The 21,346-nt window shown below is 38.5% G+C and overlaps 1 protein-coding gene across 1 annotated transcript in view; it reads right to left on the reverse strand.

The window, feature by feature from the left end:
* Positions 1-21,346, reverse strand: part of SPMIP7 (sperm microtubule inner protein 7) — a 66,008-nt gene that overhangs the window by 39,405 nt on the left and 5,257 nt on the right. Inside the window, exon 2 of the mRNA XM_019959643.2 lies at positions 17,400-17,497. Within this exon, the coding sequence (XP_019815202.2) occupies positions 17,400-17,497 (98 nt within the window). The remainder of the gene's footprint in view (positions 1-17,399; positions 17,498-21,346) is intronic.

Below are 21,346 nucleotides of genomic sequence, written 5' to 3' on the forward strand. Positions count from 1 at the left end.
GATGGTAACAATAACCTGGTGTATGAGACAGCAAAAGAGACACTGATGTATAGAACAGTCTTATGGACTCTGTGGGAGAGGGAGAGGGTGGGAAGATTTGGGAGAATGGCATTGAAACATGTAAAATATCATGTATGAAACGAGTTGCCAGTCCAGGTTCGATGCACGATACTGGATGCTTGGGGCTGGTGCACTGGGACGACCCAGAGGGATGGTATGGGGAGGGAGGAGGGAGGAGGGTTCAGGATGGGGAACACATGTATACCTGTGGCGGATTCATTTTGATATTTGGCAAAACTAATACAATTATGTAATGTTTAAAAATAAAATAAAATTTAAAAAAATAAAAAATAAAAAAATAAAACCAGCTTGAACATCTGGAAGTTCACGGTTCATGTATTGCTGAAGCCTGGTTTGGAGAATTTTGAGCATTACTTTACTAGCATGTGAGATGAGTGCAGCTGTTAGGCATGTTAGTTTTCTCTTCTTCCTAATTCAGTGAGCTATTTGTATATTCTTATTTTTTGTGAGTTAAAATAAAATTTTATTTATAAAAAAATTTTTAGCTATTGTGGAGATATACTGTATTTAAGTTGTATTTCACTAATGACTCAGCACATCAAGCATTTTTTAATGTGTCCATTAGCCATTCTTATATTTTTTTCTGAGGTGTCTGTTCAGATCTTTTGAAAATTTTTCATTTGGGGTGTTCATCTTGTTCCTGATTGATTTTAAGCGATCTTTATACATCTTAGAAACAAATCCTTTCTTATTTATATGAATGTGAATATTTTCCCATTATGAGGCTTGCTGATTAATTTTCTTAATAATGCATTTTGAAAATCTAAATATTTAAAAAATTTTATAACCTTAATTTTATATTAAGGCTTATTATCCATTTAAGATTATTTTTTGTACAGGTTAATGGTATATCCAGCTGTTTCTATAATACATTAAAAGACTTTCCTTTCTTCACTAAAATGTTTGGCACATTCGTGGCTGTATTTCTGGACTCTTAGGTTCCATTAATCTGTATGTCTATCATTGGCCTATTGGTAAATGGCAACCCACTCCAGTACTCTTGCCTGGAAAATCCCATGGACAGAGGAATCTGGTAGCTACAGTCCATGGGGTCGCAAAGAGTCAGACACGACTGTGCGACTTCACTCACACTCACTCACTGATTATTGTAGCTTTATAGTAAGACTTGAAATCAGGTGGAATAAATCCTCCAACTTGTACTTTTTATTCAAAATAGTTTTAGCTATTTCAGGTTTCCATTGTATACTGATTTTACAATCAGCTTGCCAATTTCTTTAAAAGTGCCTCTTAGGATTTTTAACACTAATACGTCTTTCTGTCTATAAGCCTGGTTTGCTTTCCATTTATTTAGGTCTTCTTTATTTCACTCAGTATAGTACTCTAGTTTCAGGGAAGAAAATGTGCATCAGTTCAGTTCAGTTCAGTTCAGTCGCTCAGTCGTGTCCGACTCTTTGTGACCCCATGAACCGCAGCACTCCAGGCCTCCCTGCCATCACCAACTCCTGGAGTTAACCCAAACCCATGTCCATCAAGTCGGTGATGCCATCCAACCATCTCATCCTCTGTCATCCCCTTCTCCTCCTGCCCTCAATCTTTCCTAGCACCAGGGTCTTTTCAAATGAGTCAGTTCTTCGCATCAGGTGGCCAAAGTATTGGAGTTTCAGCTTCAACATCAGTCCTTCCAATGAACACCCAGGACTGATCTCCTTTAGGATGGACTTCTTAGATCTCCTTGCAGTCCAAGGGGCTCTCAAGAGTCTTCTCCAACACCACAGTTCAAAAGCATCAATTCTTCAGCACTCAGCTTTCTTCATAGTCCAACTCTCACATCCATACATGACCACTGGAAAAACAACAGCCTTGACTAGACGGACCTTTGTTGGCAAAGTAATGTCTCTGCTCTAGGTTAGTCATAACTTTCCTTCTAAGAGTAAGCGTCTTTTAATTTCATGGCTGCAGTCACCATCTGCAGTGATTTTGGAGCCCCCATAAATAAAGTCTGACACTGTTTCCACTGTTTTCCCATCTATTTGCCATGAAGTGATGGGACTGGATGCCATGATCTTTGTTTTCTGAATGTTGAGCTTTAAGTCAACTTTTTCATTCTCCTCTTTCACTTTCACTAAGAGGCTCTTTAGTTATTCTTCGCTTTCTGCCATAAGGGTGGTGTCATCTGCATATCTGAGGTTATTGATATTTCTCCCGGCAATCTTGATTCCAGCTTGTGCTTCATCCAGCCCAGTGTTTCTCATGATGTACTCTGCACAGAAGTTAAATAAGCAGGGTGACAATATACAGCCTTGACGTACTCCTTCTCCTATTTGGAACCAGTCTGTTGTTCCATGTCCAGTTCTAACTGTTGCTTCCTGACCTGCATATAGGTTTCTCAAGAGGCAGATCAGGTGGTCTGGTATTCCCATCTCTTTCAGAATTTTCCACAGTTTATTGTGATCCACATAGTCAAAGGCTTTAGCATAGTCAATAAAGCAGAAATATATGTTTTTCTGGAACTTTTTTGGTTTTTTGACTATCCAGCGCATGTTGGCAATTTGATCTCTGGTTCCTCTGCCTTTTCTAAAACCAGCTTGAACATCTGGAAGTTCACGGTTCATGTATTGCTGCAGCCTGGCTTGGAGAATTTTAAGCATTACTTTACTGGCATGTGAGATGAGTGCAATTGTGTGGTAGTTTGAGCATTCTTTGGCATTGCCTTTCTTTGGGATATGTTTCGGACAAAATTCTATGTTAGTTTTGGTTTGTAAAATACAATCTTAAATTTTCATTTTCCAATTGTTTGCTTCTGATATGTAAAGATACAATTGGTTTTTGTACATTAAACAATAAACCTGTGCCTTTAATTGACTCAGCAACTATTTTCAGTAGTTGTTTTGCAGATTCCTGAGGGTTTTCTATATAATATCTATGTAAAGATGGATTTGTTTCTTCCTTTCCAATATCTATGACTTCTACTTCTCTTCCTTATGTTACTGCAATAGCTATTACCTCTATGAGATGGAAAAGAAAAATGGCAAGAGCAGGCATTTCTTATTCCTGATTCGAAGGAAAAAAAGTTGTCTTTCATCATTACTTTAACCTTAGTGTACCACAGATGTTCAAAATCAGGTTCAGGAAGTCCCCTTATAAATTTAATCTGTTCATAGCTTTTATTAAAAATGAATATTGATTCCACTCCCTCGCTAAGACTAGTCTTGGTTATTTATGATTCTTAGATTTCTGTATTCATTTTATAGAGAAATTTTCAATTTTCAAAAAGCTTGGATGTTCATAGGGCTTTCTATATCTCCTCATACTTTAAAAGCCAATTTGATTTTTATTGTGATGTCATATTCCAATTAACACATTAAAATTGGCTTTTAAAGTATGAGGAGATACAGAAAGCCCTATCAACCCTTCCACTGTACTTCTAAAGTTGGTTGTAAGAACAGAAAAATGCAACATAACATCATTTTTTATTAAGTCTCCATCTTTTAAAGATCCAAGGCCATTTAAGACTTTAGAATGAAAAGCCAGGACTAGACCAGGCAGAATATGCTATAATGTATGCTGTGACAGACACTCCCTTGTGTGCTCTCCACAGGAGTGTTGAATATGCTCTTCAACTTCAAGGATTTGTAAGCAGTATTGAATTTTATCTCATGTTCAGTAATCTTTAAGTCCCAAAAGTGTGATAAGTTTTAAAAATTACTGAGCAAATGTCTACAACAGGCAAAGTGTTTTCTTTTGTTCTTTCCTTGCAGTTCCATTCCCAGTTGGGTTTGAGGGGTTTTACAGGGTAAAACTACTTATGGCAGTAGTATGCATAGCAGTGTTATTAATAGCTATGTCCCATGTATGAAGTATGCACTGGTGCATATCCAGCCTCAGTGACTTGCATGTCGCTCTTGGTAGGGTCTGAGTTGCAGTCCAGTTCATGAATGGTCTTTTAGTGGACCAAACAAGTGTAGGCTAAATACTTGACCTATTTTTTGGGAAACAAGTCTGTTTAAAATATTTATTTGAAGGACTTGGATGTAAACATGATTATTTGCTATTTACCAGCCTAAGATCTTTTCTTTTTAATGTGAATTTTTTTTTCCATTTTTAAGAGTAGAAAAGTGGAAAAGCAAGTTTGACATTTTTGTAAGATAATTTATTGGGGGATTCCAGTCCCCTATTAGACAATCATGACCTTTTCCCGTTGCCTTTTTATATGTAAGTAGCCTTTTTATATGTAAGTAAGCTGTTTTTCCGGAGAAGGCAATGGCACCCCACTCCAGTACTCTTGCCTGGAAAATCCCATGGATGGAGGAGCCTGGTGGGCTGCAATCCATGGGGTCGCTAAGGGTCAGACATGACTGAGAGACTTCACTTTCATTTTTCACTTTCCTGCATTGGAGAAGGAAATGGCAACCCGCTCCAGTGTTCTTGCCTGGAGAATCCCAGGGACGGAGGAGCCTGGTGGGCTGCCGTCTATGGGGACGTACAGAGTCGGACACGACTGAAGCGACTTAGCAGCAGCAGCAGCAAGCTGTTTTTCACTTGTTTAGTGATTAAGAAGATGTGCTATAATGTAGATGCCTCATCCAACCATCTGAAACAAAAATAAGTAAAAAAAAAAAAAAAAAAAAGCTTGGATGTTGATTGGAATTGCACTAAGACTAAAAATCAACTTAGAAAGGTCTAAAAAAATTTTAACACTGAGCCTTCCAATCCAGATGAGAGCAAATTGCTCTATTTGCATACTTTTTAATGTTTCTCAATACACTTTGTATTTTTGCCAGAGGGTTCCCAAATATTTGTAACTGCTGGTTAAAGCGTTCTTAGATGACTTTTTAAAAATTTACTGTGTTCTCATTTTCTTCTGGCTTGTACGGATTCTAACAAGAAGCCTCTGCCATTTTTATATGTGCTTCTTTGTATATACATTTCTTCCTCTACCTGTTTTAGGATCTTCTCTTTTATCCCTGTTTTTCAGCAATGTGATTGATGTACATGGGTTCATCTATATTCAGCTTGGCATCTGCTGAATTTCTTGGGTCTGCAGATTTATAATTTCCATCCGTTAGGAATAATTTTGGCCATTATTTCCCCCAATAATTTTTCCCACCTTCTTTTCTCCCCTGGGATTCCAACTACATGTATGTTAGGCTGCTTGAAATTGTCCCACAGTTGACTGCAGATCTTTTCCCTGTGTTTATTTTGGACAGTTCCTATTCCTATGTCTTTCATTATTCTTTTATTTTGCAGGGTCTAATCTGCTTTTGGAGCTGTTTATCTTTAATTTTAGATGCTGTATTTTTCTCTATAAATCCTTTTGCGTCTTGTTTGTGCAGCCAATTTTCCACGCTGTCATGGTTGTGGTCTCCTCCACAGCCTGAATGTAGGGAACAAATTTGTAACATATTCCTGTTGTTTCTTCATGTCTGTCACTCCTGTGTCTGGTATTATTGATTTGTTTTTCTCTTGACTAGGGTAATATTTTTCTTCTTCTCTGCATAAAAATGATTTTGTTTATTGTGCGTCTGTTTTGCACTTTAGTTTGTTGGTTGCTAGAAGTAGTTTTATACTCAGTATTAGGCTCTATTTCAGTGCAAAGTTCAATAATTGAAATCAGTTGGGTGCTTTCGAGGGCTCCTTTTAAACTTTGTTTGTTGAAGTCCAGAGGAACCTTTAGAGGACTGTCTTGACCTGACTAGAGGTGATATCCTTCTGAAGCATCTACTGATATCCCATGTATTAGGTGTCTTCCTTCTTTGTGGGGACATGAACCATCCTTTGACTGTCTGAGTGTCAAGAGAATGATCATGAAGTTCTTTACAATAGGTCTTTGCCCAGCTTTGGTAATTTCCTCTTAAGGACATGCAGATCTACACTCAGAGACCTGTGCATTCTTTGCCCCACACCCCGGTATCCAGAGCCCCTTCTATGTAGCTCCCTCCACCCAGATATCCTACTATGCACATTTTGCTTGACTTAGTCACCTGCAACTCCAATTTCCTCAACTGCATAAGCATGAAAAGCTTTGTATGATTTCCCTTCCTTGGGCTGTGGTTTGGAAACTGTCACTATTTTGTCTATTTTGTCTCCACTTTGCTGCCCATTTTCTAGCTTTCTGAGAAGGTATATTAATTCAGCAAGGAGAGTTTTACTGGCGTTTAGTGGGGAGAAACTAGGAAAGCTGCTAATGATCCTACAATGCACACAATGTCCCGCACAACAAAGAATTACCCAGCCCTTAATGTCAGTGTGGGGCTTCCCTGGTAGCTCAGCGATAAAGAATCTGCCAGCTGATTCACGAGATGTGGGTTCTATCCCTGGGTTAGGAATATCTCCTGGAGAAGGAAATGGCAACCCACTCCAGTATTCTTGCCTGGGAAATTCCATGGACAGAGGAGCCTGGTAGGCTACACAGTCCGTGGGCCAAAAATGAGTCCGACATGACTTAGCCACTAAATACCACCACCACCACCAACAAATGTCAATTGTATCAAGGTTGAGAAACACTGGTTTGACATATTATACCCAGTCTATTATTTGGCTCTTCTTCAGGGACTCTAATTATACATATATTGCTTCTTCTTTCATTCTGTCTGCCCTCTGATGGTTAAGAATGAGAGGCTTGTGGAAGTTTCCTGATGGGAGAGACTGACTGAGGGGGAATCTGGGTCTTGTTCTGATGGGCAGGGCCATGCTCAGTAAAACTTTAATCCAATTTTCTGTTGATAGGTGGGGCTGCATTCCCTCCCTGTTGTTTGGCCTGAAGCCAAATCATGGCAGAGGTAATGAGAATGGTGACCTCCTTCAAAAGGACTCATGCCCATGCTGCTGTGTTCAGTGCCCCTGACCCCGCAGAAGGCCACCCATGCCTCTACCAGAGACTCCTGGACACTCACAGGCAAGTCTTGCTCACTCTCTTGTGGGACACTGCTCCTTTCTCCTGGCTCCTGGTGCACACAAGGTTTTGTTTGTGCCCTCCAAGAGTCTGTTTCCCCAGTCCTGTGGAAGTTCTGTAATCAAATCCCACTGGCCTCCAAAGTCAGATTCCTTGGGGTTCCTCAGTCCCTTTGCCAAATTCCCAGGTTGGGAAATCTATTGTGGGTCCTAGAACTTTCTTAACAGGTTGAAAATTATTTTGGTATAATTGTTCTGCAGTTTGTGGTTGTCTGCTCGGCAGCTCTATGGTGGGGCTAATGGTGACCTCCTCCAACAGGGCTTCTGCACATGCTGCGTGTCCCAGGTCTGCAGCAGCCAGAGCCCCCATCTCCACAGCAGGCCACTGTTGACCGGTGAGCTGCAATTTTGGAGATCTCACAGGAGAAGATGAGTGTATGACCTTCTACTCCACTGAATCCCTTAGAAGAAATGGAGTATCCCTCATAGTCAACAAAAGAGTACGAAATGCAGTACTTGGTTGCAATCTCAAAAATGACAGAATGATTTCTGTTCGTTTCCAAGGCAAGCCATTCAATATTACAGTAATCCAAGTCTATGCCCAAACCACTAAAGTCAAAGAAGCTGAAATTGAACAGTTCTATGATGACCTACAAGACCTTCTAGAACTAACACCAAAAAAAAGATGTCCTTTTCATCATAGGGGTCTGGAATGCAAAAGGAGGAAGTCAAGAAATACCTGGAGTAACCGGCAAGTCTGGCCTTGGAGTATTGAAGCAGGGCAAAGGCTAACAGAGTTTTGCCAAAAAAATGGACTGGTCATAGCAAAACCCTCTTCCAACAACACAAGAGATGATTCCACACATAGACATCACCAGATGGTCAATACTGAAATCAGATTAATTACATTCTTTACAGCCAAAGATGGAGCTCTATACAGTCAGCAAAAACAAGATGAGGAGCTGACTGCACACAGATCATGAATACTTTATTGCAAAATTCAGACTTAAATTGAAGAAAGTACAGAAAACCACTAGACCATTCAGGTATGACCTAAATCAAATCCCTTATGATTATACAGTGGAAGTGAGAAATAGATTTAAGGCATTAGATTTGATAGACAGAGTGCCTAAAGAATTATGGATGGAAGTTCATGACACTGTAGAGGAGACAGTGATCAAGACCATCCCCAAGAAAAATAAATGCAAAAAGGAAAAATGGTTGTTGGAGGAGGCATTACAAATAGCTGAGAAAGGAAGAGAAGCTAAAGGCAAAGGAGAAAAGGAAAGATATACCCATCTGAATGGAGAATTCCAAAGAATAGCAAGGAGAGATAAGAAAGCCTTCCTCAGTGATCAGTGCAAAGAAATGGAGGAAAACAATAGAATGGGAAAGACTAGAGATCTCTTAAAGAAAATTAGAGATACCAAGGGAGCATTTCATGCAAAGATGGGCTCAATACAGGACAGAGATGGTATGGACCTAACAGGAGCAGACGATATCAAGAGGTGGAAAGAATACAAAGAAGAACTATACAAAAAAATCTTAATGACCCAGATAACTATGATAGTGTGATCACTCACCAGAGCCAGACATTCTGGAATGCAAAGTCAAGTGGGCTTTAGGAAGCATCACTAAGAACAAAGCTAATGGAGGTGATGGAATTCCAGTTGAGCTATTTCAAATCCTAAAAGATGATGCTGTGAAAGTGCTGCACTTAATATGCCAGCAAATTTGGGGAACTCAGCAGTGGCCACAGGACTGGATATAGTCCATTTTCATTCCAACTCCAAAGAAAGGCAATGCCAAAGAATGCTCAAACTACCACACAATTGCACTCATTTCACATACTAGAAAAGTTATGCTCAAAATTCTCCAAGCAAGGCTTCAACAGTATGTGAACTGAGACCTTCCAGATGTTCCAGTTGGATTTAGAGAAGGCAGAGGAATCAGAGATCAAATTGCCAACATCCACTGGATCACAGAAAGTTTCAGAAAGAGAGTTCCAAAAAAAAAAAAAATCTCCTTCTGATTTACTGACTACACCAAAGCCTTTGACTGTGTGGATCACAACAAACTCTGGAAAATTCTTCAAGAGATGGGAATACCAGACCACCTAACCTGCCTCCTGAGAAATCTGTATGCAGGTCAAGAAGCAACAGTTAGAACCAGACATGGAACAACAGACTGGTTCCAAATTGGGAAAGGAGTACGTCAAGGCTATATACTGTCACCCTGCTAATTTAACTTATATGCAGAGTACATCATATGAAATGCCAGGCTGGATGAAGTACAAGATGTCATACCAATAACCTCAGATATGCAGATGATACCACCTTATAGCAGAAAGCAAAGAGGAACTAAAGAACCTCTTGATGAAAGTCAGAGTGAAAAAGCTGGCTTAAAACTCAACATTCAAAAAACTAAGATCATGGCATCCAGGCCCATCACTTCATGGCAAATAGATGGGGAAACAATGGAAATAGTGACAGACTTTATTACCTTGGGTTCCAAAATCACTATGGATGGTGACTGCAGCCCTGAAAGTAAAAGACACTTGCTCCTTGGAAGAAAAGCTAAGCCAAACCTAGACAGGATATTAAAAAGCAGAGACATTACTTTGGTGACAAAGGTCCATCTAGTCAAGGCTATGGTTTTTCCTGTGGTCATGTATGGATGTGAGAGTTGGACTGTGAAGAAGGCTGAGCGCCAAAGAATTGATGCTTTTGAACTGTGGTGTTGGAGAAGACTCTTGAGAGTCCCTTGGACTGCAAGGAGATCAAGCCAGTCAGTCCTGAATATTCATTGGAAGGTCTCATGCTGAAGCTGAAGCTCCAATACACTGGCCATCTGATGCGAATAACGGTCTCACTGAAAAAGACCCTGATGCTGGGAAAGATCAAAGGCAGGAGGAGAAGGGGACAACAGAGGATGAGATGGTTGGACTGCATCACTGACTCCATGTACATGAGTCTGAGCAAGTCTGTGAGTTGGTGATGGACAGGGAAGCCTGGCTTACTGTAGTCCATGGGGTTGCAAAGAGTCGGACATGACTGAGTGACTGAACTGAACTGTTTCTTCTTTGCATATCTTCCTTTTCAACCATTTTCCCTTAGCTATTTTGAACTAATTCTTTATTGCCTTTTTATTCTCTTGGATGATTTTCATTAAATTTTTATTTTAATTGCCTTTTCCTTGGGTTTCATGTAATGAAGTCATAATTTCTGAATGAATCTTTATTTTACCTAAAATTTTATTTGCAATTATTCTTTGAATTTCTGTATGAAATTTCTGTATTTTCACATCCCCAAATGGTTGTTTGAAAATATATAACAAACTTCGGAGTGTATTACAATGCTCTTCTGCTTTATAGTTGGTTTGGGGAGTAATTGTCTTCACTGAAGTATTCTAATTCTTGTTTTCTGTTTTATTACAGTTTAATTCAATCTGTGAATTTCATGTGGTTTATAAAATTTAAAGTTCAATTGTGCCCTCTTTCGTCAGTGTAGCCAAGTACAATTCCTTTTTTTTTTTTTTTTTTTCCAATCTTATTTGACTGTTAGAAGATGGGCTGTGTAATCTCCAATTAAGTAATTCTTTTTGCCTTTCAGGATCTTAAATTTTCTTCTTTCCTTCCTTTTTTGACCCTTTGTCACCCAACCTCCAAAAAGTGACTCTCATTCCTTTTAATCTTCTTCTCCTACACAACCAATTCCCTTCAGAAACTGCCATCACAAATCACCTGCTATTCTAACTCATTCTCTGTAGACTCATACTTAGGTTTAGGCATCATTTATATTTTCAGTCTTAGTAGTGTTTGTTGCTCAATTTCGTCCAACTCTTTGTGACCCCTCAGCCTGTCAGACTCTGTCCATGGAATTCTCCAGGCAAGAATACTGGAGTGGGAGGCCATTCCATTCTCCAGGGGATTTTACCGACTGAGGATCAAACCTGGATCTCCTGCACTGCAGGCAGATTCCTGTCTAAATCACCAGAGACTTAGTCTATTTATCCAGGTTTAAAAAAAAAAAAAAAATTTAGGCTGCCTTCTATTTACCATGTAATTTTTGCAAGACTATTTTCATTTACCATAAAAAGTTTTCTGTTGAGAACTTGAGGCATGACTTGTTTTATTTTTAACTTGCAGTAATTTCAATTTTAGAGTTTCTCTGTCTTCTAGTTATGCTGATTTTTAAAAATTATTTTTTTATTGAAGGATAATTGCTTTACAGAATTTTTTTGTTTTCTGTCAAACCTCAACATGGATCAGCCATAAGTATACATATATCCCCTCCCTCTTGAACCTCCCTCACATGTCCCTCCCCATCTCACCCCTCTAGGTTGATACAGAGCTCCTGTTTGAGTTTCCTGAGACATACAGCACATTCCCATTGGCTATCTATTTTACATACGGTAATGTAAGTTTCCATGTTACTCTCTCCAAACATCTCACCCTCTCCTCCCCTCTCCCCATGTCCATAGGTCTCTTCTCTATGTCTGTTTCTCCACTGTTGCCCTGTAAGTAAATTCTTCAGTACCATTTTTCTAGTTCTGTGTATATATGTGTTAGTATACGATATTTATCTTTCTCTTTTAACTTACTTCACTGTGTATAATAGGCTCTTGAAAACTATTATTTGTCTTATTATGAATTGTTTCTGAGTTTCTGTGGAGAAGGCCAGTTTTATGTGGCCACCATTATACTGGCTCCCCCAAAGTTATATTTTTATTCTTTTTGACTGGCACTGACAGATAACTATCAAATGTTTTTCAGTGAACCAACCTGTGGCACTGCTGATCTTTTAAAATGTGTTTGTTTTCTATTTCCATAATTTCTTATTTTATCTTTATTATATCCTCCCTTCAGTTAAAAAAAATTCCTCTTTTTCTCACTTTTTGAGATGGATGCTTGCATAGTTCTTAAATTTCCAGGACTTCTTCTGCTGTATTTTTTAAGATTATATATTTTCCTCCAGAGATTATTGTAATTGCATTCCCACACATGTTACTACAGTACTTCCATTTTTAACTGAATCTATAGTTGATGTACAATATTATATGTTATAGGTGTACAATATAGTGACTCACAATTTTTAAAGATTATACTCCATCTATAGGTTATTATAAAATACAGGTTATATTCCTTGTGTTGTATGATATCTTATTATTGTTCAAGATATTTTCTACTTTTCCCTTATGCTTTCTTCTCTGGTCAGTAACTCATTGAAAAACATATTTTTATATTTTCAAATACATAATCTTTAAGTATATTTTGATTTAATTGTCTTGTAGGCAAAGAATATATTCTGTATGGTTTAAAACATTAAAAAAAATTAGACTTGTTTTATATGTAATGTGTAGTAATTTTTATCAATGATTATTGCAAAAATATTTATTTATGTATGTCTATTAGATCAAGTTATTAACTGTTTTTATTACAGTGTTTATAGTTCTAGGTTATCTCTAGGTACTATACTCCCCAGTATCCCATTGTCATGTTAATTAGCACAGTTTATGATGACTCATATTAGCAAGTCATCAGCAAATATTTCAGTGCCTTTGCAGATAAAAATCCATGTTTAGCGCAGAAGTCACCAAAATCAAACCAACACTGTTAGTGTTATGCATGACTAACAAATACGAAATTTTTGCCAAACAAATTGGTGCTTCCTCAATATAATTTCTACATCTGACCCATACACATAGGAAAGAATAAGAGCTGTGTTAGAGATGGTCCCATCACTTCATGGCAAATAGATGGGGAAACAGTAGAAAGAATGAGAGACTTTATTTTTCTGGGCTCCAAAATCACTGCAGATGGTGGCTGCAGCCATGAAATTAAAGGATATTTGCTCCTTGGAAGAAAAGTTATGACCAACCTAGATAGCATATTAAAAAGCAGAGACATGACTTTACCAACAAAAGTCCTTCTAGTCATACTACAGTTTTTCCAGTAGTCATATACGGATGTGAGAGTTGGACTATTAAGAAAGCTGAGTGCCTAAGAATTGGTTCTTTTGAACTGTGGTGTTGGAGAAGACTCTTGAGAGTCCCTTGGACTGCAAGGAGATCAAAGGAAATCAGTCCTGAATATTGATTGGAAGGTCTGATGCTGAAACTGAAGCTCCAATATTTTGGCCACCTGATGTGAAGAACTGACTTACTGGAAAAACCCCTGATGCTAGGAAAGATTGAAGGTGGGAGAAGAGGGAGACAACAAGGATGAGATGGTTGGATGGCATCACCAACTCAATGGACCTGAGTTTGAATAAACTCCAGGAGTTGGTGAGGGACAGGGAGGCCTGGCTTGCTGCACTGTCCATGGGGTCACAAAGAGTCAGACATGACTGAGTGGCTTAACTGAACTGAACTGAACTGAGAGATGGAACGAACAAGTAAAACCAATGGGATCTACTGTTAAAAACGAGGCACGGAAAAATACAAAATCAGATCATTTTTTCAATTTCTAAAAAGCATTCTAAATTATAATTCATTTAAAATATTTTAGATTGTGAACTTTTCAGCAATTTACAAGATCTGTCACAATTAACTTGTTTCCCATGGCTAATTATTGATAAAATTGGTGAGTGATGTGTGCCTAAGACTGGTCCTCTTCTAGTTTTAGTGCAAAATTTCTGATATCTGTCATTTCTTATTGTTCTTAAGAAGATAGCTAACAGGGTCTGAAATTATGCCTCTTCATTTTCTGGTGATCCCTATTAGTGTCCATCGTCATCTTGGTGTATCACATCCTTGGTATCATGCACAGTCTTTCACTGGAAACTGGATTTTTCTCAAATACACAATCTCTTCCATTTCCTGATTAGTCTTGTAAGACAACACTTCTATGTTATGTATCTTCAATTTCTTTATGAACTGTTTCAGTTTCCAGGTCCTCAACTTTACATAATCTACATCATTTCCTAATAAACATTCATTTTCTACTAGCTATTCTTTTGCGGGTGCATCTTCTTTCTACTTCTGTTTTATGAATGTTTTGCGTGTACTATTTCATAAAGAAGTGATTAAATTTGCTCTTTGACTTCATCTTTGGTGTTCTTGGAATCTGATTCAATGGATACTTCTACTAATGACTCTGGATCTAATTTCTTAGATTCTATGACAAGATTGATGATACTGAAGGAGACCTCTTTATGTGCTAATACTTGAGCATCATTCCATTAAGATCTTCCATCACCATCATCATGAATGTTTCAGTTTCCTAGAGCTTCTTCATGTTGAACAAGACCTAACAAAACTTACCAACTAATGCTCAGATTTTTAAACAATACGATTACTGTAAACAATATGAAGAAAAAACTTTCAAAAACTCTCTCCTTCTTTCCACTTTTGTGTCTCCCATGCTTTGACTTTAAGACTTTGCTGCCATGTTTATTGGCTGACACCGACAGCTTCTGCTGTCATGTTTGGCATTCTGTATGGAACCATAACTAACCCTTAATGTACAGCAGACACTGTGAGGGGATGCCCCAGGGAACTCCAGAAATAAACAGCAGTGGGTATAATAATTGTATCTTCATATATTGCTTCTATACTAGTCTTTTACACATCTGGGATTCCAAATAAACATACGTTCTTTTTCACTGTATTTTCTATGTTTTTCACTTTCCCATAAAAGTAAACAATTTGGTATTTTCCATCTTTTTATAAATTTGTGCATCAAGAGTAGTTTCCTCTCTTTTATCTACTGTTCTCCAGTTCTCTAACCATGTCTGATTCACTACAGGATCCATTTATGTTCTCTGTTTTATTTTCCAGTTCTGAAACTACATTTTCCTCAATTTTTGAACTTTGCATTTCACAATTTCCAACTTGTTTACTAAAGTGTTAGCTCATTTCTTTTTCTTTTCAAACATTTTGTGCTACTTCCAATGTTCATAATCCATTTGTGAGTCTTTTTGTTTTTTTCTCATTTTTTTCTGGTTCTCACTCATGGTGTCCATTCTCTCTTTGTGTTTGGTTACAGTTGATTGTGTATTAAACACTATATTTTAAAAGTTATTGACAGAAATAATTTAAGGCTTAGTAATTAGTATATTATTTTCCTCCAAATAAGTTTTCTTTGTATCTGCCTGGAAATGATAGCAATCTTGGGTCACTTTAACACTGGTTAAAGACTTAAAGTTTTCTCATTTATTCTGAAGCCAGTTGTAGTTTTTTTTTTTACTATTGATCTACCCTTACCTTTAAGGTGCCAGCCTTCAGGCATTTAGCTCAAAATAGTGGGTGGTTTTCAAAGATCAATTCTAATTTTTGATGACTTATACCTATATGAGACTAGCAAATGTTCAGTTAAGAGTAGTTTCCCCTTTCAGAGCAGCAAATTCCTATCAGGCCAAAGTGACCCTAAGTGCTGGCTTACATTTTAAAGTTTCTAACCTTTCATTGGTTCAGCAATTTCTCTCCATTAGCTTTTTGATATTAAAAAAGTAAATATTAATCGTTATTTCCATTGGAAATATTGTCCCATGTTACTTAGTTAGCTTCCATTACTGGTAGGAAAATATCAAGATTTATTTTGACATACAACTCTATGCTTAAATTTAAATAAGTATGCTTTATGAGTTGTTGCATGACAAGAACTTCAGAATTCTAATTCTAAAATAGATAGCTAGGTAAAGCGTATAGCCTTGCCATAAATTTACAGCCTTCGATGGGGGGAAAAAAGCATCAGTGCCTTCAATAATAATGTCCCCTTTCCAAGCTCTCACAGGACTTATCAGAAGCAGCAATGGATTCTTTCAAGAGTCTGGAGATGGAATAAGCAAAATTAACAAATACAAATTCTCCTTACTATTGAAATCAAATTCTCCATTTCATCTGAATTTAGAATAGTTCAAAACAGGGAAAATCTCCCCCATTTTAATGCCACGATTTTCTAATAGAAAAAAATGCAGACAAGAATAGACATGAAGTCCTGGCATGGTGGACGGTATCTTGAGTAAAGGAGACACAGGTGACATACATTTTGAGTAACCTTTTTATTCCATGGCCATACACCCTAGTGTACCTGATGACCTGTGGGAGGTATGCTCCATTTCTCTTTGTGGTAGAATTAGAAAAAGCAAAGGGAGAGGTGGGAAAAGGAGAAATCAACTTGAGAAACTACAGATAAATTTAGGCAGATCAACTTTAGGAAGGAATAAATACAAGAGTTACAAAAATGGAAATAGATTCCTTGAAGATATCCATAACTTTACTGCTAATAGACATGTTTTTTGGGGGGTGGGGGTGATGAAAATGTTAAAAAATTAGACTGTAGTAATGGTTGCACAATTCAGTGGAGAGCCAAAGAAAAACCCCACTGAACTGAATACTTCAAATGGGCAAGTTTTATGTTTTGTAAAATAAACCTCAGTAAAGCTGCTTAAAAAAAAGAAAACATGTCATATCTATGTATCTCTGGAGGAGTCTCCAAGTAATTAGAGTCTATTAAATCCACATAGGAAGATTCAGAAATATATCCAGCTTTAAAGTTTGACTTTATCTTTGTGGTCAAGTCAGTTGTTTTACATCACTGGGTTTCAGCTTTCTCAAATAATATGAGATAAATACATCATCTTGTCTAGAAGCAGGAACTGAAACACACTTTTTTTTTTTTTTCCCAATTAATACATGGTAGGAGTGCTCCAGGTGAAGTGTAGGATACAACAAGGAAAGGACACTGATGGGAATGTGGTTTCAGCTGAAGTATAGCTTTATTCTTTCTTCAAGGAAGTCAGTCACTGGCAAGTCTGAGTGGTCATGAGGGAGGGTGTATCGTCTAGCTGGTGGCCGTCAGACACGTAGTGTCCACTGCCTGCGGCTACTGAGGAGGGTGCGCTTGCCAGCAGAGGGGACCTGGGTTGAACATACCATCATCCACTACTCACTACTCTTCCATAGTGTTGCTGTAGGGATGCACAGACAATGAGACTCTACAATGACTGTGAACTTCTGCACAGGGCCTGACAGGTAAGGAAGGAGTACTTTATAAATGGTAGCTATTAAAAAAAAAAAAAAAACTTATATGCTAGTTGACTAACAATGCTGTGATAGTTTCAGGTATACAGCAAAGTGATTCCATTATACATGTACCATTCTTCTTCTAATTCTTTTCCCATTTAGGTTATTACAAAATACTGAGCAGAGTTCCCTGTGTTATACAATAGGTCCTTGTTATTCATCCATTTTAAATATAACAGCATGTAAATGTCAATCCCAAACTATCCCTCTCCCCACCCTTACCCTCTAGCAACCATATGTTTGTTAGTTCTTTAAGTCTGTGAGTTTGTTTCTGCTTTGTAAATAAGTTCATTTGTATCATTTTAAGTGCTATCAACAATATTTCTCTCTCTTAAGATTCAGTATGATAGCTATTTGTTTATAGGACATAAAATATCAAATACACAATGAAATAAGTTGATTACAAATATTACATAACCCATCTAGTAAGAAATTCTTACTGTACATGTTGCTTCCTCATCAAATATATATGGGTGATTTATTGAGTGTTCTCCATGATGCGGTTGGGAAGGAGTAACTTTCAGTGGGCTCGTCCAACCTGAAAACAAAAATGTATGTGGTTTGGGTACATACATATGAAATACATACAAACAAAATGCAATAGAAATTTATTTTTCCACCAGAACTGTTTTCTACTAGAAAGCTGAACTCAGGTGGTGTTTATTTTTCAATGGGTTATCTAAAAACTTTTCTCATTGAGAACAGAACAGCCCTGAGATTTGTATTTTAGTATAATGATAATAGTGTACAATTATCGGATACTTATTACTTATTATTGTAAGAGATCTCTTGGGTACTATTAATCTGTGTATGTGCATGTAAGACATGCTGGAGATGGTGGTGACACAAAGGAGTTTACTATGTAGATAATTCAACCTAATGATAAGAGACTAGCAAATATAAAAGCTGTCTTCAACAAATATTTACTGCCCTATAAATGAAAGAGGATGAATATTTAAAGATGGAAAACAGGTTTCCTGGTTTTTAGGTGCTCATGAACAAATGGAAAAACAGACATGTCAAGTAGGTAATGCAGTATAATGTGTTAACTCTAATAACAGTTGAGCTCTGAGTGCTGAGGGAGTGCAGAGGAGGGACATCTAATCCAGCCAGATTGCAGGAAGTTAGGAACATCTTTCCGACAAAAGACCTGACTTCATTTGACAACTGATTACAACTCGGTTAACAACGGAAGTGGCAGAAGTAGAGTCATTCCAGACAGAGGAACAGTATGTGTGATGGCAGGCTAGACATGTTGAGCAATATCAAAACTCTTATGAGAAATTACTGAAGGTTGGGTATAGCTACATGTTGGAACGGCAGCCAGCGAATGGTAGAAGATAAACAAAAGAGGTCAGCCAAAGTCAGGACATGAAAGTCGTGGACTTAACCTTCAGAGAGATGGCCATTACAAAGTCCTTAATCAGAGAGACTGATAACTTTGCAAATTACTCTGGTTTGGACAGGAGACTAGTGTAGGTGTAGATAATGCTTGTACCACAGAAATCCTTTTCCTACTGTATGGGGGCTTCTAATTTGGTCCTCTACTTTTTAGCTTGGGGCTTCCCTGGGAGTTCAGCTGGTAAAGAATCCGCCTACAATGCAGGAGACCCTGGTTCAATTCCTGGGTCAGGAAGATCGCCTGCAGAAGAGACAGGCTACCCACTCCAGTATACTTGGCCTTCCCTGGCGGCTCAGCTGGTAAAGAATCTACCTGCAATGCAGGAGACCTGGGTTCAATCCCTGGGTTGGGAAGATCCCCTGGAGAAGAGAACGATTACCCACGTTAGTATTCTGGCCTGGAGAATTCCAAGGACTGTACAGTGCATAGGGTTGCAGTCAGAAACGACCGAGCAACTTTCACTTTCAACTTTTCAACTGTTTACCTTTGAAACCCCATAAATTAATCTAACTTAGCAGATGATGAAACTAAAATGTTAAAATGTGGGGCTACCTGGACAGTACATAGATGTTTAAACATAGTTAGAGGGGTTTGGGATAACACAGGAGTACCATGGTCACCATTGATATCAATCTGGTGGAGCTCTATAAGAGAGGGCTGCAATTCTTAGGGCTTAATAACATATATACTTCCTGGCTAAGATGCCAGTGTGACCTCATGAATTATTTGACCTCCTCTGAGTCTTATTTTCCTTACCTTTAATGACTGCTGTCATAGTTGTAAAAACTGTCACGGTTGTAAAAACTACAACTGTATTTAAAGGAACTGGCAAATTGGCATGAAGTTCACACCTTTATTTACAACTTTATGAATTATCAATTAGGAGCTATAACATTATTAGTACCCATGGAAGTAATATCATTTTCATAATGATGATGAAGATTCAGTCAGTACTTAACCAAGGAACTCAGGACAGAATCTGAAAAGAGAAGTGGCAATGGAGGGCCAGAGAATTGGGGCCCTCTGTGGAGAAGGCAATGGCACCCCACTCCAGTACTCTTGCCTGGAAAATCCCATGGACAGAGGAGCCCAGTAGGCTCCAGTAGGCTCCATGGGGTCGCTAAGAGTCAGACACGACTGAGCAACTTCACTTTGACTTTTCACTTTCATGCATTGGAGAAGGAAATGGAAACCCACTCCAGTGTTCTTGCCTGGAGAATTCCAGGGATGGAGGAGCCTGGTGGGCTGCCGTCTATGGGGTCGCACAGAGTCGGACGTGACTGAAGCGACTTAGCAGTAGCAGCAGCAGTGGATCCTGAGGGAAGTCAGAGAGCAGCATGTGAGAAGGCCTTTAACAGCACTGCTGACTGTGAAGATGGAGCTGGCCATGTGAGAGGGCTCCAGGAGCACAGTGTGTCCCTTGGACATCAAAGAGCAAGGAAACGGGTGCCTCAGATGTCAGGGACTGAATTCTGCACAACTGGAATAAACCCCAAAGCAGATTTCCCCCAGACTCTCTAGATATAAACAAAGAGTATACCTGGACTGTGGCATCGTTGGATCTCAAACAAAGAACAGAGAGGCTTCTGACCCACAAACTTGTGAGTAATAAATGTGTTTCATTTAAAGCTGCTAAGTCTGTGGCAGTTTGTTACAGTGGCAAGAGAAATTAATACAGAGGCAGAGGCGAGAGGCCAAGAGGCAGTGCTAATTTCCACAATCATTTCAGCTTTGAGAATGATAATTCTGTGACTCAGCTGGCCAAAGAAAATCCTCCAGAAGATTCTCATGCCAACAGCAGACACGTGGCACTTTTTGGTATCCTCTGATTTGAAGCCATTTTTACCAGATGCTTAGAAAAAAACAAAAGAAAATAGAAAAACAAGAAAACTAAAATTCTGATTTTAAGCCAGAGTAGAAGTAAACAGTGGAGAAGGAAGTGGCAATCCACTCCAGTGTTCTTGCCTGGAGAATCCCAGGGACGGGGGAGCCTGGTGGGCTGCCGTCTATGGGATCGCACAGAGTCGGACATGACTGAAGCGACTTAGCAGCAGCAGCAGAAGTAAACAGGGCAATGAATTACGGCTACACTGTATTAATACCTCAGGGCATCACACTTGCATCTAAGTATGATGATGCCCTTTCTTTTACTGTTTCAGGATCTACTGCTGCACAACAAACACCGCCAAACCTGGTCATGTAAACAACCATTCATCATCTCCTGGGATTCTGAAGCTATGTGATATGGCATAGCTTCGATAGCTGGAAAGGTCCAAAATGACCTCACTCACATGGCTGGCAGGTTGGTGTTGACTATTAGCTATGAGCTAGGCTGGGCCTGAAGACCAGTGCCTGTTATTTTTTTACTATGGATCTAGATTGGGTCTCTCCCAAAATAGTGACTGAAACTTCAGGGGAAGAATCCCAAAAGGACCAATCTCAATGTGTAAGTACTTACCAAGCTTCCACTTGCATCACACTTGCTAATATCTTATTGGTGAAAGCCACTCACATGTCCAAGTCCAGAGTCAAGGTGAGAAGGAAACAGACCTCATTTCATGGTAAGAGAGTTAGCAAGCACACATCAGAAGGCGGTGCGTTGCCAAAAGCACTTTTGGGAACAGCTATTACACTCCTCTCCTTCAAAACCCACGGTCTCACTTCATGCTACCAAATACATATCTAAATCTTTTGTCAAGGAAAGCACTATGGTACTTCCTCATTTATTAGATATTTAACATGTTCAAAATTGTGATTTTTTTTTTTTTTTTACATTGAATGGGTTTTCTGTGTAACCCAAAATTATATGAGTCCGGAAGAGTCTATCATGAACACTATTCTCCTATAGGCTTTATTTTTATTATAAAGTATTTCTACAATATGCTGCCTTTAAGGAAACCAAAACATTACAAGAAAGATTTGAGGGCTATTCTAAGTATTTTTTAAATTCATGTGTTATCTCTCCTCTAACAGTTACACTAGGTC

The sequence above is a fragment of the Bos indicus genome, chromosome 4 (assembly GCF_029378745.1).
Source record: "Bos indicus isolate NIAB-ARS_2022 breed Sahiwal x Tharparkar chromosome 4, NIAB-ARS_B.indTharparkar_mat_pri_1.0, whole genome shotgun sequence".
NCBI lineage: Eukaryota > Metazoa > Chordata > Mammalia > Artiodactyla > Bovidae > Bos > Bos indicus.